General features: G+C 39.3%; 1 protein-coding gene across 1 annotated transcript in view; it reads right to left on the bottom strand.

The window, feature by feature from the left end:
• Window positions 1-26,719, bottom strand: part of tln2b (talin 2b) — a 104,645-nt gene that overhangs the window by 13,779 nt on the left and 64,147 nt on the right. Inside the window, 35 exon segments of the mRNA XM_032582982.1 lie at window positions 56-97; window positions 99-234; window positions 707-831; window positions 2,898-3,023; window positions 3,350-3,533; window positions 3,718-3,884; window positions 6,118-6,264; window positions 6,869-6,988; window positions 7,162-7,263; window positions 8,301-8,339; window positions 8,341-8,448; window positions 8,693-8,863; window positions 9,001-9,102; window positions 9,214-9,346; window positions 10,569-10,750; window positions 11,347-11,487; window positions 11,659-11,820; window positions 12,826-12,969; window positions 13,519-13,641; window positions 13,760-13,849; window positions 15,193-15,286; window positions 15,765-15,904; window positions 16,394-16,591; window positions 17,142-17,261; window positions 17,683-17,891; window positions 18,590-18,692; window positions 19,176-19,304; window positions 19,495-19,629; window positions 19,727-19,840; window positions 19,998-20,111; window positions 23,111-23,239; window positions 23,861-23,956; window positions 23,958-24,028; window positions 25,716-26,010; window positions 26,224-26,391. Of these exon segments, the coding sequence (XP_032438873.1) occupies window positions 56-97; window positions 99-234; window positions 707-831; window positions 2,898-3,023; window positions 3,350-3,533; window positions 3,718-3,884; window positions 6,118-6,264; window positions 6,869-6,988; window positions 7,162-7,263; window positions 8,301-8,339; window positions 8,341-8,448; window positions 8,693-8,863; window positions 9,001-9,102; window positions 9,214-9,346; window positions 10,569-10,750; window positions 11,347-11,487; window positions 11,659-11,820; window positions 12,826-12,969; window positions 13,519-13,641; window positions 13,760-13,849; window positions 15,193-15,286; window positions 15,765-15,904; window positions 16,394-16,591; window positions 17,142-17,261; window positions 17,683-17,891; window positions 18,590-18,692; window positions 19,176-19,304; window positions 19,495-19,629; window positions 19,727-19,840; window positions 19,998-20,111; window positions 23,111-23,239; window positions 23,861-23,956; window positions 23,958-24,028; window positions 25,716-26,010; window positions 26,224-26,391 (4,659 nt within the window).

Below are 26,719 nucleotides of genomic sequence, written 5' to 3'. Positions count from 1 at the left end.
CAGCCTGGTGCTGTCTGTGTGAGGCCTGTTTTGGCAGGGTGGAGTGGATTAGCACCTTGCAGGTAGTCAGCATATCGGAGATGGCTTTGCGGCTCAAGGTTGGCGGTCGCGATCACGTCCTCCTGCTGAGCGGAGTTGCCTGCAGCCACGGCCTTGGCTGTGGCTACAGTGATGCCCTTTGTGTTGCGGATGAACTCCTCGGGTGAAGCGGACTTGTCCGGGACGTCCTTGGACGTGGAACACCTGACGGGAAGAAGAGAATCACAAAATTGCAATAGGGTACGTGCGCAGAGAGAAAGTGAACACAGTTTACACAAGTATATTGTCCAGAAAACGATTGAAAAATGTAGGCAGCGTAATAATATGAACTTAAGGGAGTCTCAGTAAGACTCCCTTGAGGCTAAAGGTCCTCTGATAAGGATTAGAAGCAAATTATATAAAAACAAGCTCTTGGAACCTCTTCATTTCTCACTCTGGCTGTGTCCGTTACCAAGACCCTGATAAGAGCTGTGGGAAAACCTGCAGGGGCTGAGAGAGGAGAAGGAACAGAGCTGGACTGATAATAAAGGGGAAAAAAAGAACAAAAAGCTTCCCTGTGTTGTTCAGAATAATAGACACAGATATCCCTGACCCAGCTTTGCAGAAAGGCTGTTTCTCAATGTTTAACTCTCAACAGACCATAAAGAAGAGTCTTGGCCTGTCAGATGCACTTACTGTCAGCTCCTGCTTTATGAACTCAATGGTGGCCTCCAGTGCCCTTGTGCCACGAGTGGCTTCATCCTCCACTGCCTTCACTGTTTTTAGAAGAGAAGTCACGTTGGTCACCATGACCTGTCAGTGATGAGAGAAAAAATGAGGCCTGAACTTAAACCAGAAGGCATAGCACTTCCTCCACTGAGGCCAACAATTTCATTATACAACATATTTAAACTGTTCGTTTCTCTGATAATCACACTGTGAATAATCCTATTTGCTGCTAAAAATGTTAGAATTTAATCCTGTTAATATAAAAAGAAACAAATTAACTGACTAGTGCCACATATTTCTGTCTGTGCCATGCTCAGTAAACTGCAGCAAACTCTGACTTTGGAATTTGAAAAACATGATCGCCAGGACTTTGATGGTATCTTGTTCAGAGGTCACCATATGTTGGAGGAACTGAACCAATCTGTCAACATGAACACATCCATGGGTGGCCCTAATTCCATTTAGATGAGAAACCTAAACTAATCCTGTTGCAACAGCTATGTGTGCTAGATTGTTTGGCACTTACTTAAATTAGAAAAAAATATACATTTACAGAAGAAATTCAACAACATTTTCAAAGCAGATCTTTGTTTGGATCTGTTTAGAAGCACCTGAGGCTGTGTTGCAAGAAGACTCTTAATTGATTGGATCCTTATGTAAGTACTCAGCAAGCTTTGTTGTTCAATAGTCAATGGGAATTTTTCAGGCAACTGGGACCTCTTAGGCATGTCTTAAGATTTATAATAAAGCACATACATTTAACTGGAAATTGTGTCAGCTTAACAAAACCTGAGCCTTAGATAACCGCTGTTTAATATGCAGAAAGATTTTTATATTACTTTGTAGGGATATTTAATTATAGAGATTGGCCCAAACAGCCATGTTAGACATGCTAGAGAAATTATTCTCGGATCAGTTGTCAGGCTGCATGACACCAAATTGTTGCTCATTTATAAGTGTACTTTTAATAGTATTTAAGTTCACATATCACCATTGAAACAAAACCCCAAAATCCTGCATTTGAGGATTTTTTTTAATAGATGCACATTATCAGGTTTTAGAAGTCAGAAAAATGTATGAACCATTGATGGACAATTTGTTTACAGTGACCCAATCCTTGTACATTCTAAAAAGTGATGAGCAGACATAAACACAATATACATACAGTAATTAAAAAGTGCCAACAACAGCCAAGGCTGCAGCTATGATGTGTACAAAATGTGTATTTAAAACTAAGATACAGCATAAAAGTAATAATTTATACAGGAGCAGCAGAAGCATTCAAAAGTCTAATCAGAGATTTAAAATATTTTTGTTCTTTGTCAGAAGCAGAAGGCAACACTGACATAAAGGCATCAGAATGAAACAAAAAGATAAAACACATCTTTCCTTTGGGCTGATGAAGCACTTGTGCTTCTTCCTGACCTTTCTTTGCCATAGAAAGGACATGTCCCTCTGCATGACACCAGCAATTTTTGTGGATTAATTATGTGGTTGAGACTATTCTTACCCCTAAAAGGAGAAAATATCTAGCCAACAAAAAGGTAAAAAATGAAAGCTTTATGACTTTCATTGACACCCAAGGATTCTGCAATCCTCCATTGACTATTTTTGTCACACAAGTTTATATATAACATCCATAAAATTCATAACATTGTATTTTATTTGTATTCCTAATTAACAGTGTAGTCTTCTTTTTAGTAACTGCCCAGGATGTCATTGAACTGGAGTTCATTAAAAAAAAAAAGAAAACGAAGAAAAAATTGCCTTTTATCTCTAACTTACACAAACACTGTTCTGCTTTATACACATTGCACTTCCAAGTCACATCTGTTAAGGGCTTCTATAAGGCATACCGGCGCTCTCGTTCACGTTGACAAACACATACACAGAATATATCAGTAACAACTCAAGTTCCACAGATATGAGAGAGAAAGCAAAGACTCTGATAAGAGCTGTCACATCTTCCTTGTAAAAAAAAGCTCAGCGTATTGCTACCACATGCATCAATCTGCAGGTAATAATATAAAGAGGGCTTTTGCGGAATGCATTCTGCAGTCTCCTGCTATCAGCAATAGGGCTTTCTGTGAAATAAATCCACCTCTTAAAGAGATGTGACAGTCATCTGTTTCAGAGCTCTGTTTCTGTACCTTGGCCGCGCTCTTCAGCTGATACATGGACGGGTCATCAGGTGCTTTGCCAGCAGCACATTTGGTGGCACCAATGAGCTCGGCCAAAGCCTTGGCCACATCCCTTACTGCATTTATAAGAACCACCTGAGGAGATAGAGGTGGAATCAATAAAGCAAAATGGTCAGAGTGTAGGCTTATCGGCTGTGCTTTGGGGAGAGGATTTAGCTCTTATCACTCTGAGCTAGTCATGATACTTCAGACTTAGTGGAAAGCAGAGATAGTGGTATGCACTCAGGGGAAAGAAGAGGCACAATGTAGGATGAAATGGGAGTCAAAGAGAATCTAACACAGGATGCAAAATACAAAAAAGAGCAGAGTTTTATTAAATAAAACCATAATAAAAAACCAGGTGTGTTCTTTTTTACATGAAAAGGAGAAACCTTTATTAGTGTACTGTGGATTTTCATCACCTGTGTCTCAGGGTCATCGGATCCCATACTGGTTGCCCCCAGTTTGACAACCTCGGTAAGCTGAGTGATGGTCTTGGCTGAGGAGTGTGCAGCCTGAGCCAGCTTCTCCTGGGTGGACGCAGCTCCCGCCACCAGCAGTTTGGTGTCCTCCACCAGCGTCTTGGCCGTCTTCAGGATGCTCTCCCTGAGGGACGCAACACATTGTGTGACAATCTGCTCCTTAGTCGTAATGAAGCACCAACAACATAAAACAAAGCAGAGTGTCTCTCTCAGCAGTTTTAACATCTTAAACACTTCTCTTCTTAGAGATTTTTTTATTTATTCAAGCCCAGTTTCTCTATGGCTGTTTAGATGGAGGTCAGAGGCACCTGTGATCAGCAAATGACTCTTCGTTCTCCGGGTTCAGAGTTCCAGCTGAGGCGAACATGATCGTGGTGTCCAGGTCAGCAATAATTCCTGACACAGCACTGGCTGCTGTGATGCAGGCCTGGGTGCCTTTGTTTCCCGCTTGAAGTGCTGATAGCACCAAGGACACCTGAAACATGAATCAACACACAAAAACAATATCTGAAATGCGTTATTGAAAGTTGGAAAGACAACTAGGTCTACAACTCACATTCCAGCAGCCCTAGTAAAGATGAAGTTCCTGGAGTGGATGGGGCCTCTCAACTCCCCTTAAATTTAAGGAGATTGGGGGTAGAGTATCATGTAAAACAGACTTTTGAGACTTTTCTTTTGAGTGTTATAATGTTGCTTTGATCCATTCATGCATGTTTGAGAAATCCTTGAATTTCCCACTCAGGGGTGCCTAAATGCTTGGTCTCACAAAGCAGAGCCTATTTCCACAAAGTTCCTCTTTAGAGCTACAGGGTTCCATCCTGGGGCCCCTCTCATTTAATATTTACATGCTCCTGCTAGCTCAGATTGTAACAAGTAGTGATTAATTACCATAACTATGGGTTTCATCCTGGGAAACTGGTGACATTGCGATGTCATCAGGTGACAATGAACCAATTCAAGCTCTCAGCAGATGCATAGACGAAATTACTATGTAGGTATGCTGTAACGTTCTCCAGCTGAATAGAAATAAAACTTAAGTTATTATTTTTGGACCCTAAGGAGGAACAATCAAGATTCAGCACGAAGTTACACCTACTCCAGCTAGAAACTACCAGTAATCAGGCATGAAATCTGTGTGTAGTGATGGAGTTAGACATTTTCAGTGACACATAAAGACAATTTCAAAGTCGGCCTTTTATCCCTTGGAGAACATTTTCAAGATTAAAGATTTAATATCTCAACAAAACATAAAATAGAAAATAACTGACTGTTACTGGTTTGGAAGAAAAGCTACCGGGCAACTACTGCAGAAAGTAATTTGCATAATCCTGGATTTCAATATAGCCTACTATATAAAAACAGCTGTAACAGTCTTTAAATACCACAGCTGTAGTTATAATGAATACTAATTAGCTTTTTAGGCTTAATCAATGTCAAACATGTCAAAACTGTCACAATATATTAAACACACCTCCTTATTGGTAACACCTAGATTGACAAAAAAGGTCAAGTTTTCAACGACTGTGTTCCATATCTGCACATGAAAACACAGCATACAGTGGAATCTTATAAAAACAGTTTGGTGTGACATGATAAATCAGACAGTGATAAATAATTTCAGAAACCAAACCATCAAGCCATATTTAGATTCAGTTTCAGCATTACTCTACTTTCATAGGAGTCTTATCAGCCTTCCACATATTTGTTTTGCTCACTCTGTTGCTCAACGTTTCTGCAAATATATCAAGCTGTGAGAACATCTCTTGTCCATAAGCTTTAGTTATCCCATAGATTTTTCTGAGATTTTAATTATAAACTTTAGCTTTAAAATTTCTTCAGATAAAATTGTTTTTCTTTTTTTCTTGCATCTGTTTTGACTTATAGTAATGCTGAACAGTAATATCTACCTTCCTCTTTACTTGTCTTGCAAACATCTGAGGATTTTTGAGTTAAAGCTGATGGGTTTCATGATATCCTTTTTCTTAAGAATTTGCAGAATGCTAGTGGCCTTCAAAGTGTTGAACTCAAGTAAAAGAACAACAGAGAGAAGATGTGAAGATAAGCAGTATATGGCCTGGGGTTATAAACTGAATCTGGGACATTTGCTTAGAAGAAATTAGCCTCCATATATGCTGCATGTGCTCTACCGTTAGCCATGAAGATTACCATCCACTTAAGTCATTGTAACCTCTCTGCGAACTGTGGGTTTAGTTCAGAAGGTAGTCAACTCCAGTCTTCAAGAGCCAGTTTGAAACAAGTCTTACATGGATGCCAGTTCAAACACATCAGGTTAAAGTAATCGGCCAGGCCTCTGCAGAATTTGATGGCATGCTGAGGAGATATTCGAGTCATTTGAATAAAATGGCATGTGATTTCCAAGAACACCTAAACTACATTAAGAACAATTTTTATATTTTTTCTTTAAAAAATTGCCTGTTTTTCACTAAAATTTCACAGGAAACATGTTACAATAAAGCTAGAAAAAGTTTATGAATTATTCACAAAGTCAGATTTTTTTATATCATAAAAACTGATTTTAAGATCTTAAAAGACCTTTTAAATTCACTGTTTATGGAAAAAAGGAGAGATTAATGGGGATTTAACATGCTCAGACTTTTAGAAAATGTAATCTGAAATGATAAAAGCATAAGAAAAAATAGAGCAAGGAATGGTTTCCTTTACCAGTTTCTGATTTTATTGCTGCTTACCTTCTCTGTGACTGCTCGGGCGCACTCAATGAGTTCCCTCTTGGAGAAGCTGTCGGTGGGGCTGAGCTGCAGAGCTCCAGCCTTCTGGACCAGATAGATACATCCATGGCCTAGTTCTTGCACCCGTGTCTTAATCTGGAATGCAACCTGAAAGCACAAAGTGGCTTGTGTTCACACAGCATTGGTCTTCTTGTTTGAATCATGCTAGAAAAATAACAATCACCCTTCAAGCTAGGATCTCTTACTGAGAGGTGCGAAATAAAACATTTCAAGCACCCTCAAAGAGGAAACGCTGGCACTGCACCTTTAATTTCCTGACTGCAATTCATGGGTGGGTGGTACTTCATTACAAGCATCACTATAGGCTTTTAGAGCGGCCTGTCACTATGGCAACCAACAGGGTTTCAAGCAGCTTGTTATATACAAGATACGATAAGAGCTGCTGTGCTTATTAGTGGTATATTTGCACACAGCCATCCTCAGGATAAATCAGAAAAGATTTAAGAGAATAGCAAGTGGGTGCTGCAAGAGGATGAATGCTGAGGGGACATTTTTTCTGTTTGATCTCCTGCTGTTGGTGAAGTTTGTGAAGGATATCTAAGAATAGAAAGCATTTGAGCTCATCAGAGTGTGAGAAATGCATTAAAATTCATTAAAAATGCAGACATTTCAGTGTCACAACCACATAAAAAGACTAAAGTATGTAATATTTTCTCACATATTCTTTTAAATACAACAGCGAGGAGCTCACCTCCTCTGGCTCTGCAGTAGCTGCAGCGAGGCGCCCTTGGTGTCCAAGCTGTGCATAGTCCACAGTCACCTGAGAGGCAAGGCCACCGAGCTCCTCAGGACAGGTCACAGACTTGGTCATCTGGTTATAGAAAGATTAAACATATTGTCATCATAAACATAATAATATTTTCTCAGACATTGTGAGCAAAGATGAACTGAAGTAAAAGTCTTTGTTTCTGTGCACAAACTTGCTGATTCCAATGTCTATTGACTGTAGCTCTACACAGTTAAATGCTTTTGTATTACAATCACCATTTCTTGTGCAGTGATGGCGATGGCCTTGGAGAACTTCACCATGGTCGTCTGGTAGTCCACAAAAGATCCTTCAGGTTCAGGTGGAGTTCCTTCATCAAGCTGTTAGGATCAAGAATCCATTTCAATCCTGCTTATTTTCATTCCAGGTACTCTTACATATGTGAGAACTTGAAAGGTGGGCTGTCAAGATGGGCTGTTTAAATATTTTATTATTTGGAAAACATTTCAGGAGAATATCACGTGCACCGTTGGAAATGTCATTAATAAATAGTTTGTCTTTACCAATGCAAGTCTTCCTCTGAAAAGTGGAAAGCAGCAGGCGGTTCAGATTGTTTATAAATAAATAAAATGCAGCTAAAAGATAAGATCACAGATTTACAGTTCTTTATTTAACACAGCTTTTACAAGAAAACAAATCAAGAGGTAAATATCTGATCCAGGCCTATGCGGACGTGCAGATCACTTTCAATTATTAACCCCATTGTCAACATATTGATGTACCTGCAGGACGAGTCTTAGCTCACATCACCAGTGGATTCAAATCTGTACCATAATGATAATTGCTAACAAAGACACCACCTCAGAACACTTCCCACAAAATTATTTACCCGGGGTAAACCTCAGTCACCCTTCTGACAAATTAGAAACTGACTGTTGAAACATCACAGTGGACAGTGGACCTCGAGCATCTTGGATTCTCTACATGTTTATTAAAATTGGTATTATGTAATATTTGAATTCTCTGAGAAACATAAATTTGAGTTTTTATAAGCTGTAAACCATATTCATCAAAATGAACAGAAATAGACTTTTCAAATACATCACTTTATGTGTAAAGCATCTTCCACTGAATTTGAATCCAATGAAATAAAAAAACAACTTTTCAATGATACTCTAATTTATTGAGATGTGCCTGTAAATATAGCTGAGATTAATCAAAATAGGTAAACTAAGCCTGACTGTCAATATCTTTATATAGGGTTAGGATTAGGCTAAATTTAGGCTTAAATTTTGGCAAGATCTCTATACTATAAAAGCCAAATTTTAGGGACTGAATAAAGACAATGACTTGGCCCACTTCAAATAGACAAATGAAATAGAAGTGCACAGTTGGAACAAAAGATGCCTTTACTCACCCTGCCAATGGACTCAGCAATGGACTCCACCATGCCCCCGAACCATGCCAACCTCACTCGCTGCCTCATTCAAAGTCACCATGATGTCGTCCACAGCCTCCTTCATCAGTTGTGCAGCCTCAGAGATGGCATCATGAGTGTGGGATGCCTGGGGAGGAAAAGACTGATCAGGATTGCTTGTCTTAGTTGTTCCAAACTAACTATTCTGTGTCGTACTCTGGCTGGTATCTTACCACAGAACATTTACTATATATAATTATTAAATGTAGGGCATCAAATTATTTTAAGCAAAATGAATCTTAAATTATCTAATTCAAATTTCATTAACTATGCAGTCTTTAACCGAAATGCATATCATTTACAGTAAAAGACTATTAGAAGCAACTGTGCACCTTTGGGTTTCCTCCGCCTTCTTTGGCAGCATAGAGCATCTGAAGGGCAGACTCGGACAACGTTTTGGTTTGATCCAGGATGGTCATCTGCTGTTGGTGGTCTTGCAGTTTCGAGACTAAGCCCACTGATGCCACAATGAGTGGATCAAAGTAACCAGCCAGCTGAGTCACCTGCAAGAATGTGTTTAAGAGACATGTAAGAAAAGAAAAGGATTGAAGAACAAAAATAGAAAAGAAAACCCCGGCTATAATGGGCTTTTGTTCTGAATCCAAAGGGGATGAAGAGCTACACGGTCAGACAAGAGCACCTTGTGTCCCAGTTGGGCAGCTTCGCCTCGGGCTGCTGTGGAGACAGGATCAATCAGATGACCGATCTCTTGCACAGAGGATGTCAGCTGCTCCTGGAGTGCCTGTTGAGTCACACCAGCAGATAATTACAGCTGAAGCCACAACAGAAAAGCTAACGGATCCCCAGTTATTTCTCTTAAACAGGGCACAGCTGATGGGGTATGTGCACTCACCTCCATGGAGATATCATCTCTACAGGGCAGTGTCTGCCCAACTGCAGCCAGGGAGGCTTGCTCAATATCTCGGATACATTTATTGATGTTATCAATGGAGTAATCGCACTCCCTCTGCCCTGGAGCCTTGTCCCTGTCACCAGAAATATGCAAATATATATGCAAAAGATTTATATGCCTTTGATAAAAAAAGACAAAGTAAAAAAGAAAAGCTGGCTTACTATACCCTACAAAAAAAGTGTTCATACCTCTTGGGCCTTTTCACATAATGTTACAGTAGAACCACAAATTCTATGCATGTTGTTAGAATTACATATGATGAACCAACCCAAACTGGTGCAGAACATGCTTTTCATTTTTTCACAAATAACAAACTTAAAAGTGTGGCATGCATTAGTATTAAGCCTCTTCTGTTCTGATATTCATTAATAAAAGCCAGTACACTCAAAAATCTGCTAATAAGTGAAACGTGTGTAAATGTGTATCATTTATACTCAGTATAAATCCATACTTTTTGGGATTTGTTAGAGAACACTAGTGAACACACAGCATCATAAAGTCAGAGGAACACATCAGATAGGTCAGGGTTGAAACTGAGGAGAAGTTAGCTTATAAAGCAATTAACTAGAGCCCCATGGTAATGGTGGAGCAACTGCAGAGATCTAAAGCTCAGATAGGATAGTCTGTCATCAATTATTTCGTGTGGCTCACAATCCTGATGTTTATAAATAACTAAGCCAAAAGACAGTTGGTGTTTGAAGAAAAGTCCTTGGAATGGAAATTTTTGAGGGATATGCTATGTTGGGGCAAAACCAACATGTGATATAAGCTGATCTTTTTGGACAAAATGTACAACATTACATGTGGGAATCATCCTGTGGAGATGCTTCTCTTTAGCCAGGACAAGGAAGCTGATAAGTAGATACTTATATGCAAGAAAGGAGCAGTCAAAGCCTGAATTGGAATTCAGATTCTGTATAAAGAGTTGAAAATTGAAGTTTAGAGATGCTCTTCAACTAATCTGACTGAATTTGAGCATTTCTGACAAGAATTTTTGCAATTTCAATGTCTACATGTGCCAATGTGATTTCCGCTGGTAACTGCAGAGAAATGTGTTCTCTTATTACTGAATCAGATGTGGAGATTTGTTGCAGCTAACTAACCTAGTACAAAGCAGTTGGTATTATGGTTACTGTAAATTGAGAATAGCAATTTACTGCAAACTTGAATAGATATCAGGAAGCACATCCCGTAGTTCCAGAATCAGAGTGTTTTCTCCAGCTATGAGTTCATTTCTAAAATCCTTGATCCAGGATAATTGTGCAGAAACATATGGCGAGTAGGATTCTACTAACCTGATCGATGTGATGAGACTTTTAATGGAGTCAGAAACCGTCCTGGAGTGGCCTGCCAGAATGGACCATGTGGGGGGGTCTTTGGGGTTGAGGACCAGCGAGCGGGCCGTTTCTATGAGGTAAGTGGAGCTATCAAGCATGGAGCGGGCCGAGCGTACTATAGGCTCCTGTGCCACCGAGCCCTGGAGACATGAAAGGATTTGTGTGAGTGAATCAACAGCCAGCAGCTAGCCATGTTGCTCCGACAGAGTTGTTAATATTCTCTGACTACCTTGGAGAGATCAAACGTGCAATCAAATGGAGGGATGAGATTAGAAAGGCGGCTTTACACAGACGTAGAGACTAACACCTTTAGTCTTTATGATAGGAGCCAAAACCTCCCTTGACAATTAGATTAACAAGCTGAAGATTATAGCAGCTGTGGTGAGAGCAATTGCTGTTAAACGCTGCCCTCCAACAGATTACAGCCATAAAACGTTTAGAGAACTGTGCAAGCACTGCACTGCTAAAATGGAAAACCAAAATCCATCTTGGATCTAATTTTGACGGTGAAAGAGAAAGAAAGACAAAACGTAATCTCTGGTCAAATTCTCTACTTTTGTGAAGAGCTGCCTTATAGGAAGAAAGTTATCACTAAATACATAATACTAAGTAAATAAAGAATTTCATAAAAGATATTCCTGCATTTCTATTTGGTTTTCTCATTTGATTCTATAACCATTAAAACAACATAATGAAGAATGGTCCATTGCAAAGGATCATTACAACGCATGAATACCTCATTACTGATCTGAGCTGGGATGCTTGCAAACTCAGGGTTGTTAGCAAAGGTTGACAGGTTTTCTACAGCCTCAAGAAGTGGAGCTGTGGCAACACGGCACCTATTTCTATTGTCCTCCGAAAAATCGCCATCTAATGCCTGTAAAGAGAAAATGCTGCATGAAAATATATCTGCCTATTTTGGTCTTGTAATTAAACGTAATTGAAGTATACATACACATCTGCACCATCTCCTTTGACCAACCACAGACAGACAAAAATAATCTGTAACAAATTTACACTCAACGTTTTGATCAGTTGGGGAGTTGACCTTGATGGTTTTGACGAGGTTGGCTGTGGTGTTGGCCACCTCTTTGGCTGACTGGACAAACTGCCTCCTAGCCACAGGGTTGGAGGTTTTAGAAGAGGCTAGGCGGCAGGCGTTACAGAGAGCTGAGGTGTGCTTGGCAACAATCGTTGCTGCAGACAGGACCTTATGGACAGATAAACGGCAAACATCAAACAAGTTTAGAAATGTAGGTAACTCTGGAATATCAAAATGCCTTTACAATATGCCAACAATAACTTCAAATCACATGAGGTTTGTGGTGCACCTGTCACCCACTAAAACTACCAAATTGTGTTCCTATTTAAAATGTTGGTCTCATAGATAGGGATACCAAATCATTATATTTTAAAGGGGGAAATCCAAGTCAACTCTCAAGTCTTTTGCCCCAATTAAAAGGCAAGACTAAAATCTCTGGGGGTCAAGTCTCATGTCTCATAAACTCTTTACAGGGCAAGTGCTAGTCAAGTCCCCAGCTGCAGCTCATTGGCAGTCTTGAGCTTTGCATGTGCTGAACGACACTACCAAGACATTCCTCCAGTCTATGATTTGCTGTTTCCGACCGGGAGCGTTGTATTTCTGCAAATGGCAGTAGGATGACTGGAAGGAGCCAGAGGAGCTTGAGTTTTCACATATTATCTGATTCATATTCTACTGTCTGGACATAGTGACGGTTTTAACAAATATGGAAAAAGTAAATTTTTATAAAAGTCACCTACTGCAGTTTTAATGTCCTGAACTCTTTGTTCCAACAGTCTGTCTGTTCCTGCTTAGTGTTTAACATAATGGGGCATCTCAAGGTAACACCTAACACAAGTTCTTAAAGCACACAATTACACTGCAACAACACAATCAATGTTTATTCAGTTGACCTGTCAGTAGCTTAAATGGCTGAGGGCTGTGCTAAGACAAAATGCTGCCAAGCTAGGTTTTAGAGTGGAGAGCAAAAGGCCACCATGTTTCTCTGTAAAAGTAAAATGGTAAACAACAAGATAATGAATGCAATGTCTTTAGAGTGCTTTACTTTTCACAGTTAGAAAGGTTAAAGTTCAGGCATTTTGTCATCCTCATTTACAAAGGCACATAAAGCAACCGCCACATGCCAGAAAATAATTTTTGTGGTGTCTTTCAGATTAGGATGCATCATCTTACCTGTGAGGGACTACTGGCTGGGTCCACTAAGTTCTGGCAAGCTGTCTGTATGGCTTGATGCGCTCGGGCAAACTGAATAGGATCCACTAGCCCTTCATGACCTGAGTGACTATTAGGATCGGAAACAGCTACAAGGTAAGAGGCCTAAAGGGTTGACAGAAACAGAGAGAGTTAAGAGTGTGTTTGTTGAGTTAGTTTTAACCAGCAAACTGGAATGGTTATTACAGACGAATTTAACACGCATGAGTGCAAATCCATATACAACTTCCATGCAAATCTAAGTTTTATTCATGACATATAATATGGAAGTTTTTGTATAGTAAAACCTAGTGTGAACAAAAAATTGCTCCTTTCTTGAAAAGGCAACAACATGAGGATGCTATTTTAGAGTTTTAAGGATGGCAGACTGTAAAATCTTCAAAAAAGACCTGCCTCACTCTGCATGAGTCTCATTTACTCAATACAAAGCTCCCCAGTAGACTCCAAATAGTATTTGAGTGTTTTCAACCCTGTCATGATGCTTTAGGTTCTTTTCATGTAGCGCGGCTTTGAAAAATAAAAAAAAAATTTATTCAATGCAGTCTGGTTAGTTATGAAAATGTAACCGCAAACACAGTAAACAGAATAAAATCTGAAATGACAGCAGCAGCCGGGTATCACCCAGGGTGCGTTGGTGCGATGGCGTGATCTCACCTGTGCTGCAGCCTCTGTCAGCCCACACAAAGCTTTGGATGCCAAACTCACACTCTCTCCAAAGGCTAAAACATCACCTGTCTTACAGTGCTGAGAAATGCCTGCCATTGACTCTCCCAGAACCTGAGGCACATCAAAAATAAATAAGAAGCGGACAAATTAGATGTTAAACTGTCTGCTGCATAAAATACCTCTGACAATTAAAGCATACAGCAGTCTGAATCATTTTAAACGCCAGTACTTTTGAGTTCTCCATGACGCTTTCGATGCAGTCAAAGTAGGAGAGTTCATTTACTGGCTCGTTGGGGTTGCCTAGGAGACCTCTGACAGCCTGCGCACAGATGGAGATGTTAATAACTTGAACCACTGTGAACATATCAATAAACATTTCTGCTATAACACCACTGTAAATCTATCAGGCAGTTAATTCAGATATTAAAATGGCCATTCAATATAAATAGCACATATGAGATGATGCTTCAAAGATAAATTATATCAATCAGTCCCTTTAATTAAAGTTTATTGGTGTTGAAATTAATGTTCAGTTAGGTAATTGAGTAGTAACATGGAGAAACTGAACACAGGCTTCATAAGGTAAAATGCTTTGGATACTAAAGTTTAGACAGTGCAACCACTTTTACTGCTGCTTTTCAGGGGCCCTATGAGAGATATCAGATAAAAGAATAACTGCAACTGGAAACAGAAATAAAACAGATCCAAGCCCTTCAAAGTAAGTTCAGGCGTGCTTATGTCCCTCCCAACAAAACCTTTACCCTTACCTCCACCCAAAAAAAAAGTACTATGTCAGTCCTACATCAACTTAATGGATAGTTGCCACCCAAAAAACTAAATATAAAAACAAATATCTTAATGTTCTAAATTAAGAAAGCTTCAATGATCATAGTTATATATAAAGCAAAGTTACTTGAGAGAGTAACTACCAGCATTAACCCAACATTTTAAAAATTGAGTAAAAATACAGAAATCATCAAAATTCTCAAAGTACCCTTTCACGATTATTTTCTGTCTTGTGAAAAGCTCATTTTTCAGGATGTTAAAGCAAAGTTTTTTTGTGCAAAAAATGCCATTTTTTGTTAGCTCCTTGTAACAATTAAGTAAACACAAGTGAGAGCACAGAATCAACCATGATATAAGGCGTCCCCAGAATTTCTCGCTCTTAATATTGTTGGGATCTTTGAAAAGGGTCCCTCCAAAAAATATGCTATAAAAATAGTTTGCTTTATTTTTAATAAGCAATGTAAATTTCTATTCCATTCAGCCTTAAATCCTATGCTAAGATTTCAGTTCAAGGTGTTGCATTTCTTGCGATCAGACAAAAATGTACTATAGGTGAAAATAGAAGTATGCACGTTAGCTGATGCAGGACTATAAAAGGATTCTATACTTGTAAGACTTGGACGTAAAGTTTTAGAAGCTATAAGAAAAGAACATGAGCAACTTAGTGATAGCATTCTGACAAGAATTCTCAGTCTGCAGTATGAATTTTATCAAGGAAGAAGAAAAAAACAGGGCAATTACAATATTGTTCTATTCTCTGCTGTGAGTTTGGACACAAACATAAAATGTACATTGAATGTAAATGTATACATGCACATCTGTTCCTCAAGCTTAGTGTTTGTCGAAATGAATTGAAGTGAATGTGGGGACATCTACCTCCAACTCCCTCAAGGCGTTGTCACACTCTTTTTGTCCCGCTGCTTGCTGGGTGCAGATTGTTATCAGCTGGTTAATGCTCTCCGTCACTGCCCTGAAACACACCAGCAGCCCCAAAACATCCGCTGTTAACTCTCACCTGTGAAAACTACACGCACATACACACAGCCTCACATATGCTTTAAGCTTCCCTATTCAAGCATGGCAGTGCTGGCCTCTCATTGTGATCGGATAACACGGTGCACAGGGCACAGAGATTGTCTTGAGTTTGTGTTCAGCCTTGCTGAGCACAGACAAGCTCCAGCCAAGGCTTCCATCCTCCTAATTAGACAGAGAGGAGTCAGTCAGGCCAAAAGCCCAATGGGACCAGCTGCTTGGCTTCTCTCCACTAAGGGGAGGATATGCACTCCCTTTAGCAAGACCAAACAGACATGTTGTAGGAGTGGCATACAGATGCAGCAGGAAGATGTTTTGTGTATCCATCACAACTTACACAATCAGGACCAGTTAGATACTCAGCATCATGAGTGGACAATAGAAACGATTCGGCTTCACTCTGAATAATATCGTACCTTGCTGCTACAGCTAGAAGATTTTTCGCATTGGCAGCACCTGGATCCACAGAGAGAGACTTGGCGGCCAGTAGCAGCTTACTTGATGCCATTGAGATGTTTTTCAGATTACCAATGACTTGAATCTGGTCCTCTTTGCTCTGAGCAGGGACAAAACAAAGAAGAATACATGTATTCTTATGATAGATGGAAAAAACCCCAGAAAACAATAACCACATCTGCAGGTTAGAAAACTACTATCTTGGCAAGAATGTCAAATAAATGTATTTATGGCATCTCCTTAACTAACCATTTTCTGTACATAGCGGCCTCAAACTTAGGTGTTACGCTGTGTCAACTCCTATTGAACTCCATCTTTACAAACTAATGAGTTAAATCACCAGAACAAGAGCACCACTAGATCCTATTAAATCTGAAAGTGTAGGCGCTGTTAGAGGGTATCAGTGCTCCCAAGTTAATAAGGTGAAAATGTTCAATTAACCACTGTCTTAAACAATATCTTAGCTAATAAGGTAATAAAAAAATACACTCCGTATTTAAGGCTTTCAGCACAATGATGCTTAAGTGCTCCACTGAATAGCCATTTCGGTGGAATGTGGAGGAGGAAGTTGCATGATTGTGAAACCTACTTGGGTGTGTCCTGCCATCTCAATGCCAGCATCCAGGAACTCATCAAAGTCTTGGCTGAACTTCCCTGAGGCTGCAGCCAGCTGGCTGCTTGTTCCACGGGATGAGTGGACGACCTCGCCTGCTGAGTGGTTGAGTTCAGCTGCTGTGTGGTTCAAATCAGTTTGGGCCTCCTGGAAAGTCTTACTGCAGGGAGGGAGCTTCAAAGACAGGTCAGTTTATTAGGATTTGCAGTACAAAAATGCATTGATATTTCAAAATACAGATGCAGGTTGAATAGTCACACTTATATTAGGAATTCAATTCGGAATTTGAAACTTGTGTATTGTATAGTTATATAGCACGCAGAGTGGTAAGCATTCGTTTCTGTTATTTTTCATGAATTACAGCTAATGAAATGTTGTATCAATGTTTTGACCAACACAATAAGACGGGAGAAGGCTGACTTGACTGACAATATACACAAATATATTATATACATATTTCACACCTTGTAAATTTCCCCCAAACTCTTGAGTCGACTTTGCTCAAGAGTTTGGGCAAAGTCTTGCGCAAACTCAAGGCAGTTATCTGCAGTTATCTCTGCTTTTTGTACATCTTCTTCTACTACAGTTTTTCCCCTAACTCAACTTTCAGTTAACATGCTTGCAAGCTGTATCCCTTATTTACAATAATCATTTGTGAGTTGAATAAAAAACAACTGAAGTAAAACAGCTTTTTAATAATATTCTAAGCTTGACCAGGACTCACACAGTCCACCAGGAGCTTCTTGCTGGCTTCCCCGATGCTCCTGAGAGCCATATCGACGTCCTTCTGGCCTGGTAGGCAGTTCACACAGTTATTCAGGGAGTGTGACACCGCTTTAGCTACCTGAAACACAGCACAACATCAGTGAATAGACTGCCATTACCCATTCTAATAACGTGCTACACAGTAAAGCCCAAGAGCAAAGCAGAGCTATACTGGGGGGGGAAAAAAACATCTGAAATGCAAATTGAGCTTAGAGCGCTGTCACTAATTTTTGCTGCTGTCACAGATTTATGCTAAACAATATGTTTATCTCCTGAAGGGTCTGTGGGAAATGAATGGTTTTATTCCCAAGGGAGGAATGTCAGGCAACAAAGGACTCAGCGGGGAGAAAATAGTAACGCTTAGAGGGGATGATTGTTATGGAAAACCAGAAATGTTTACAAATCAGCGGCATATGGGGGAAGAGGACTGAGAAGAACAATGTAATCACTGGGGGACATTGATATCGCATCTGGGACTAAATAACTGGGACCTGTGCTACCTGAGCCAGTCTCTGCTGACTCTCAGCATCTCCTGGATGAACCAGAGCCTGATGGGCCTCGTGGATCAGCATGGCTGAGCCTTCCATCACATACTGAGCCGAGTCCAACATGGCAGCTGCAGCTTGAGGCTCCTTAGTGCTGGCCGCTACACCTCTGGCAGCTTGGCCCAAAGTCCTCAAAGCCTGGGCTGTTTCTCGTGCGGCAACACCTGCAATAAAAAAGAAAATAATTAAATGAATCAATCACATGTTGATAAAACATAGCAAGGATAGACAGTAGATGTGCAACTTGTCTTTTTTTATATTTTCTAAAACTGTTTTCAGCAGTCCTTGTGTTAAAGAATACTTATTTTCCCTATTGACTTCAATTGCTGCAACATCCTATAAATCAGCTGGGAGTAGAAACATACTGTGACCAAAACTACGATAGCGAAATGCCCTCACTGTCTAAATTAATGAGGTTGTATAATAAATACGGCCTCCACATGGGAGGTGCTCTTAAATTATTACACATAGAGCTAAAACAGCAGCAAATTGCATCAAATTGCATTAACCAGCAGAGTGGAGCCATTTACTGATGAAATGTTAAATCCAGTAAAAAAAGAAAAGATTAATGAGCAGCGGGCAGCACCCTGAGCCACAGCATGAAGCAGTGCCTGGAAGCGCTCGTTGTTGGAAAAGCTGTTCTCTACACGTCTTTAACTCCACCTAGATTTAGGAAATCACATTTAACAGAAACAACAGCCAGGCAGATTACAAAAAAAAAAAATATTGCTGAAAACAATAAAAATAATCATAATCCAGTTAGCCATTTATTTTTGCTGTAGTTCGTCGGTTTGCTGGGGTAAAGTGGGAACGAGTAACTGCAGTAAATGTGAGCATCTTGTATTTGCTCAGAAGAGGTTACCTGTGTAATGTTCATTGCCCTGAGCAGCACAGGTCAGCAGCTGGGCCATAGAGGAGCCCACAGCCTTTGATGTACTTCCCAAATCTTGAGCACACTTTTCCAGCTGCAAGAGCAACACAGTGAATCATTAGTTCCACCTGCTTATGCATGACCAAAACATATATGTCTGGGAAATGAATGAGTAAACACTCTGACCAACAATGACAACGTATTACCATGGTTTAGATCGAAACATATTTATGTGTTAGAATGACCTAGACAATTGAGAATCTGTGTCAATACTAAAATACGTTCTTGCTCATACATACTCTCAATTCAATTCGACTCATATTGAGGAATTTTGAAAAAAATGGGGAAAACTTTCAGTCTCTAAATGTGCTAAATGTCTTAAATCTGTTTCACAAAGTTAAGAAACTTTGTGAAACAGTAAAGCTGTAATATCATGGTTTTACCTAGTTTGCCTCCTTATGATGATCTTACTAGATTAGTCCAACAAAATATACAGGAACATCCGCTTAGAGTCATTTTAATAAATTATTTCAGTAAGAACAAATTAATTTTGTAATGTATCTCACTATCTACTGACCGTTTCTCCTGGAAGAGGTTTTAACTGGCCATCAATCACAGACCTCTTTGCATCTTGGAGTTCACTCTTTAGTGTCTGCACTGTCTTGAGCGCTGAGTCAATCTCCAAAGGGCCACAGGCTTCATGGGCCTTCAGATAACACCCAAACAAAAAAATGTCATTCAAACTCAATTATGCAGAACAGACAGAATCATATTCTATATGCTACTGATATTACTAGATGAGATCAAAGGAGTGGAGTTTCATTAAAATACAAAAGCAAGCAAATATCCTGTGGCATTCAGATGAATCTTGTTATCTCATTCAGTGTTATGGATACCTTCTGCATGGCAGTCCTGAGCTCTGCCAGACAGGTTGCTAAATTCTTGGCACACTGGCCCAGTTGCATAGCAGCAGCCTGCTCAGCCACCGTTGGCACAGCTGACTTTGCCGACGCAACCATCTTGCTTCCAGGCTGACAGATAGTGACAGAAATATAAAAATCCATTATTAAGATGTAAATAAAAGCAAAGACTAGATGGTCATTGACAATTTAAAGGTCATATGCTTACCTGCAAAAAGCTTTGGCTGGCCATGATGAGGGCGAGCTGAGGGCCAAGCTCCTCAGGCTGGGCCTGGCTGCTCCTCATTCCTTGCACCAACTGGGGAATACTGTCTGCTACTGCCTGGAATTAAAAATATTCATTGTGCATTTTTATATGCTACACTAATGAGACTACAAGAGAAAAATGTTGCAAATCTAAGAAGGTCTCTGAAAGTAAACCAGCAAAATACATACATTGCACAAAAAGAAGATGCATTAGGAAGACTGCATGACAGTACCTTACAGCTGTGTACAAGCTGCTGGTGTGAAGCAGTATTTTTGTTGGAAGCGGCAGCATTTTGGGCAGCTGCTATGGTCTGAGTTGCAGCAGCCGCTGCCTGCTTAGCGGCGATCTGTTCATAGAACAAAAAAAAGAAGAAAAAAAAAAGAAACGAAACAATTTAGCCTACAGTAAAAAAAGGATCTTGGCAAAGAGGAGCACTCATGTATGCCTCCATCTTGCGATATACTGCCGTGTTCTGGCTCAGGCTCAGATCTAATCAGACAGAGAGGAGTTTCAGCCAGAATGTTGTAAGAAAGGAAAAAAAGAAGAAAAATTCCAACCCAGTCTTTATGACATGAACTGATCACCACTAGTCTTTCTTAATTTACCTAATGTCTATTCATATACTGTGGTGGGCAACATGTTTACATACACTCATCATCAGTGTGAATGCCATAGACATTTTGAGCTTTTAATGGTGGTTTAAAGCGTTTCTTTTTCCTCGGCAAAAAACATAAAATTTCCTTTGAGAAGAGAAGAACTATGTTCTTATATATCTCAGATTCATAGAGCAGTATTTTAATACAAATGCTAGGACTTATTATCTTAGAGCAATAAGTGACATTAACAATAAAAATATTAGCCACTGGAAATACAGTTCATTCAGTAATGTGTCATATTTCACAATAGAACAGTTTTGCCAGAAAGCCTGCAATCTCATCTTTTTATGAAGTCTAATTTTTTGTATCCTGCAATCAATCAGCTAGCTTCCATCCCTTTATATCAGCAACAAAAATATATATAAATACACACAATGTGTGTGTGTCTGTGTGTAGTCACCAAAACAGTGTTTGGGGACTGACTGATATTTGTCAGGCTAAAGTGAATATGACAAAAGCTGAAAAAACTGAAAACTTTTTTTTAAAGTAGGTGATTTTAAAAAAAACCCCCAAAAAACACAAAAACTGTGTAAGAAAAACGTCACACAAGGCCAGGTTTATTTATTTTACAGTTTTGTTGCTGCTGTTTTTGAACAGCAGGTGTCAATTAAACTGAAAGTTGCAACCTTGACATGATTATGTGAGTTGTTTTACCGAGAAATTGATCGGAAGCGCTGTGAAAAAGGTTGCATGCACTTCTCTGGCTGCAGTGCATGCTCCCGACACAAGGGAAACATTTCGCACAAGACAGTACCAGTCTTGGACCGGCTAGTACTACCTCTGATGTAGGTACGGAAATCTGAGAACAGCCAGGCAGAGCAGCGCCTGATTTGCTAATGGAAAATAAATCGGTCCGGGGGGGACCAGGACCGTACCGGCAAGATCTGCAGCAGTGAGTTTAATAATGAAGAAAGAGGATGACTTCCAAGTTCTTCATCTCTAACTCAAAACAAGAAAAAATTGGTTGAAAAATGGATACAACTGGATGTTCCAACAGCACAGTGAACCAAAATACACATCAAACTAGTTATGTAATAAACCAATCTGTCATTAGGCATCTAGAATGGCCTCAGTAATTTTTCAGTTATTGAAAAATTATACATTATGTATTATGTCTGTGCCAGGAAAATATTTCAAATTAGCGATACCATATTTTAAAAGAACAGGGGTAAAAGATTAACCTAGAATTAAACCAGAAGCTGGTTCAGCACTGAAAAAGAAGACTATATTTTCTGCAGTTTGCTAAGAAACCTTTATCCTATCATTAGATGTGACAAAATGCATATATGTGAGCCTGTAGAACTTTGAACCTCTGTGGATGGGAGATTATAGCTAATTCTCTGTGGAGAATCCATAATAATTACAAACATGCACAGTGAATTATTACAATTTTATTTAAGGTATTTGGTATATAATCATACCAACCTAAAAACAAATGGCTGGAAGCCTGTTCTTCTGTTCTTACTATGATATTATGTCGATGATGAAGGAGAATGCAAACATGACCAGCTTTTAAAAGATTGTTGGTTGAAAGAGAAAAATCTTTTTGGGTGACTGAGGAGCCAAGAACAATAAAATATAACCGGTTTACAGAACACAATGTGTCATTACAAAAAGAACATTAGAGGTACTTGAGACAGCTTTGGTACAATGAATGACTCCAGTAATGGAAGATGGATGGTGAATGTTTGCTGGCTGAATTAAGATGGAAATAGCACTTCAAGCTAACAGTTGTGTGCTTAAATATTATTGTAGCAGTCAAATCAAAGTAGTTTTTATTTGCATTCTGTCAAATTACAACAATGTGAAAATATGTTAGATATGAATATGTTTCAAGAAATACTCATCAAATGCAGAGAAAACTATATTATTTGAACAGTTTGTTGATTAGTAGTTTTATCCAAACAATCTGCCACAACCAGCTGTTTGAGGACATTCATAAACTTGATGTGGCCCGAAATTAAAATAAGTTTGACACCACTGTCCTAAGTAATGATAATAGCACACTCGAATGTGCTGTTTATTTTATTTTGCTTAGCATTCTATACATAATATCGAAATAAAAAACAATAGGCTACAAGTAAACAAAGATAAAACAAAGGCTACAAGTAAACATGTCTCCACAGCTACTGAGGCATTCATTTTATCTTGACAGTACAAAACTGAGGGCTCCAGAGCTGCCTAAATGTTTCACAGATAATTGTTACAAGCACACTCGGAGATTAATAATATTCTCCTCAACTAGCTTACATGCAGCTGTGATGGAGGTGACCATTAGCACCATTACTGTGACCATCTGATGCAAGGAGTCAGGCTGAGATTCCTGTCTGATAGCAGGCTGATTCCAGCCCCTGGGTAATGAATAGTTTATGCGCCTGGGAAATTGAACATTGGGTGCTCCAGAGCAGAGGGGTGGTAGTCATTAGGGTGCAAACTGATACTGAGGGCTAAACACAGATCTTAATACAGATAGTTCCTTCAGTGCATTAGTAGGATTTACAGCTGTCCGTGGTGATAAAAAGACATAACACAGACAAATAAAAAAAAGTGATCTTACTCTGAGTTTTATATCAAAGAGGAAGAAAATATCATTGTGTCTTAATTACGAAGATGGATGATGAAGGTTTGATGGCTGTATGAAGGTGGACCAACTTGAAAAGGGGAAAAAAAAATAACAGTTCTGACTCACCTCCAGTCTATTGACTAGTTTTTTCTTTATGGCGTTTTGAGCTGCAGCATTAGTAGCAACCCGTAACCCCTCGGCTGCCTCCCTTAATCTCTGTTGCTGGTCCTCATTCTCTGGGTATGCGGCTGCCCCCTGAGGGCAAAAAACACCCCACAATTATGCATATTTCTGCAAATGTACATACTGTAATGATGCATGTTGTAGATCCAGAAAACAATATGAGCACCAGCACCTTTTGAATATTAAGTTTAACAACTCTGACTGCACTGCACGTGTTGTATGATAAATGCAAAGAAACATTTAACTTCATCTTCTTTCAGTTTCCAAGGAAACCGTCAGTGCAAGATCCTCACTTCCTCTTTGATAATGGCAGTGATGTGGTGATTAATGTGCCACAGATCAAAAACATATTAACGAGCTACACGCTGCTCTTCTCTTGCATGGGTATTTCACCCAGATAATATCCTTCTCGATGGCGCCAGAGGCTCATTAACAGACACTGATTCTGCATACTTTCATATTGGATGTAAAATCAGACAGTAGCTATTAACATAAAGAAGTACAGACTTTCAGCAGTCGTGTTTTTAAGTTCTCTCAAAGCCACATTTCAGATTTTTTTATAACAATTTAAATAAAGAGTAGAAAAGATAATAATAATAATAATAATAATAATAATAATAATAATAATAATAATAATAAACTCATGTTAAATGTGTTATAATATGAGAAAACATTTAAGAACCAATCACTCACCTTTGCAGCCTCCACCATTCGAGCTGTGGCATCCGCCAGGAGTTTGGCTGCAGCAAGAAGTTTCTTGGAGTTGTCGACATCCACTTCTGCCTCTGCAGTCTGACCTCATGGCATTGACTAAGTCCGAGGTAGCCTGGGCCAGCACGCGAGCCTGACGCACCATTTCACCTGTTCAGACCAAAAAACAACGTCTGCATCAATACGTAATCTGTTGGAATGAGGTGTTAATATGTTAGATCTTTTAGGATCTAATTAGATAAAAAGATTTTCTGTGACAAAGGAATTTTCAAGGATTCCCAAAGCAAAAGCATCATTAATTTGTATCAATACAGCGATGGATTATTATTGCTGCATCTTCCAACATGCGCTAATTTACACTGACACCTGTATAAATAAAAACAGTACCCTGCACAGAAACATCCAAATAAGGAGATTCATGAGTCGCATTGAGATTTTTTTTTTTAAACTTTAAAATTAACGATACAGTTTTTTGTTTTTTTTAAGATAATCAACCTGAACTTAGAGCAGCTCTTTCAAGCAAAATAAATGAGATTCCACCAGGGAATAAGATGTGAACCACAAAATGCTAAGCCTTAGGTAACTTTAGGTTAAAAATCAAAGGCTTTACCTAAATCCCATATATTGTAAAGAGAAAAGAAGATAATTATTCAGAATTATGGAAATCTAATTTGAACACTAATGTCATAACCTATGTTTTTACAAACTTTGCCATGTCAACAAAATGATGAATGTTAATGAAAGCAGGTCATGTCTACAGAATTAGATTGGTTGGTTGGTGAAATGTGCATTAATGGAGATTAGGACACATTCTTGTCAAATGTGAGAAACACAGAACTCACAAACGAGATTAGGATCAAAAATAAATAATATGTATAAACAGAATAGTTGATAAATATTGGGGAACATTTTCTAATTAGTTTTAAACATTTTTACATGTTTTGATGTGTATAACTTGACATTGTAAAATAATATTTCAAAGTAATCAAAATAAAACAAATCTGAAATACATAAAAAATTTGACAAAAAACATAACATTTATCCTTGTCATAAATGTGTATTTCATATCTCCAGGTTTTTAAAAATTTATTTACACCTAAAAATGTAATAATATTTTAAATGAAATTTTATTTCATTTAAAATAAAATAGCCACAAAACGAGAAACCTCATTTTGCCTAATAGTTTTCATGTTCATATTACTTTCACCTTTATGTCCTCGTGTGGCAGAATGTTTCTAATCCATCATCTGCTCCGGCAGAAATATAAATCTGTGGGATCTACGTAACACCTCCCCACATGTCTGCTATTAAAAGCTGCATTTCTGAAACTCCCACCTCATGCTCTAAATAACTCACCCAGTAAACCGCTGTAGATGTCTAGCTGCTCTACAATCAAAATGTGAAATCGTATGGCATCAACCTGTCCTTTCAGCACTAAAATGCGTATCTCTTGTGTTTAGCGGGATTTTTAAGAGTTGATTTATTGACAAAAAACGCCTGGCCTTTCATACCAATGCCCAAGTCATGTGTTTCCTGTTGAATGCCAAAGACTCCCAGTTTCTGATTGAAACCAGACTCAGAACTTTGTAGTGGTTTAGGATGACATGGTAACTACAAGCCCTTGGGAATTTGACTCACTTTAAAAATACTTCAGTCTCTTGACTCAAATCAAAACATACAACCTGAGCTTTGAACATCCACTGAGGATTTTTTTTTTTCCAGGATCATTTGCAGATAATGCTTTTCACACAACACAGTCAAAATATATTAACTCGAGCCAAATAGACTACTCTGCAAGAATCAGTTCATTTCCTTCAGCACGGCTGTAGCTACTAACCTGCATCGCCCATGGAAGTGAAAATATTTTCAGTCACATTCATAATTGTGTCTGTGGCTTGGTCGTAGCGTCCGATGGGCTCCCCGCAGCTGGCGTAGTGGCGGACGTGTTGGAGGAGGTCACTCAGGGCCTGGCTGACCACACCAGCTGCAGCTGCAACTTGTTTCAGCAACTCGCCGTCGCTGCTGGCCGAGCGGCAAGCTTTGACGCAGGTCTCCACCGATCGGTCCACCAGCTTCCCGGCCTCGACAAGCTGCTCCTGACAAACCGGCGAGCTGATGGTTGGGCTTACCACCTGCACCACACACAGAGGCTGGCAGAGCTCAGACAAATCAAGACATCCAACATTGATTTTACAATGAAGCAGGAAGCTACAGTTATTCTTCCATCATCCAGACAAGCACATTGTGGAAGCTTGCAAAGTAAGCATTTTTATTTTGTTTCAGACACAAATGATCTGTCTGCAAGTCTGCAAAGTGAATAAAAAAAAAAAAATCAAAGTGTTTACCTTGGTGCATGCAACCAGTTGGGAGGTAGACAGGGCACACTGAGTGGCAGCTGCAATCACTCGGTTCTGCAGTATGGTGTCCTCGGCCACCTGGGCCACATTCTTGGCCTTCAGGACTAACATAGCAGCTGCATTGGCCACCGCTTTGGCTAGATTCATCAGGGTGTCCTGCAACATATTAATCAGTGTCCTTCACAGGAACAGACCACAGCTGTGTGCGTGTGACTGAAGGGAGCAGGAAAGTAAATGTTTGCAGTTCATTTTGTTCAACTGATGTAATGTGACTTGTGCATATGGAATTTTCAATGGAAATTTCGTTGAATTCTGTTCAATGACAATAAATGCTATCTATCTATCTATCTATCTATCTATCTATCTATAAATAATGTACAAGAAGCAGCAAGACTAGATGCACAAAAGAAGAATGAGGCAAACTATCAGACTATCAAACTATAGCCTGTCAGTATTATTAAATAAAGGTGCACAGCTGAATTCA

This window comes from Xiphophorus hellerii, chromosome 2 (genome assembly GCF_003331165.1).
Source record: "Xiphophorus hellerii strain 12219 chromosome 2, Xiphophorus_hellerii-4.1, whole genome shotgun sequence".
Lineage (NCBI taxonomy): Eukaryota > Metazoa > Chordata > Actinopteri > Cyprinodontiformes > Poeciliidae > Xiphophorus > Xiphophorus hellerii.
The sequence above is the reverse complement of the archived record's forward strand: the minus strand, read 5'-3'. Positions and strand labels throughout refer to the sequence as shown.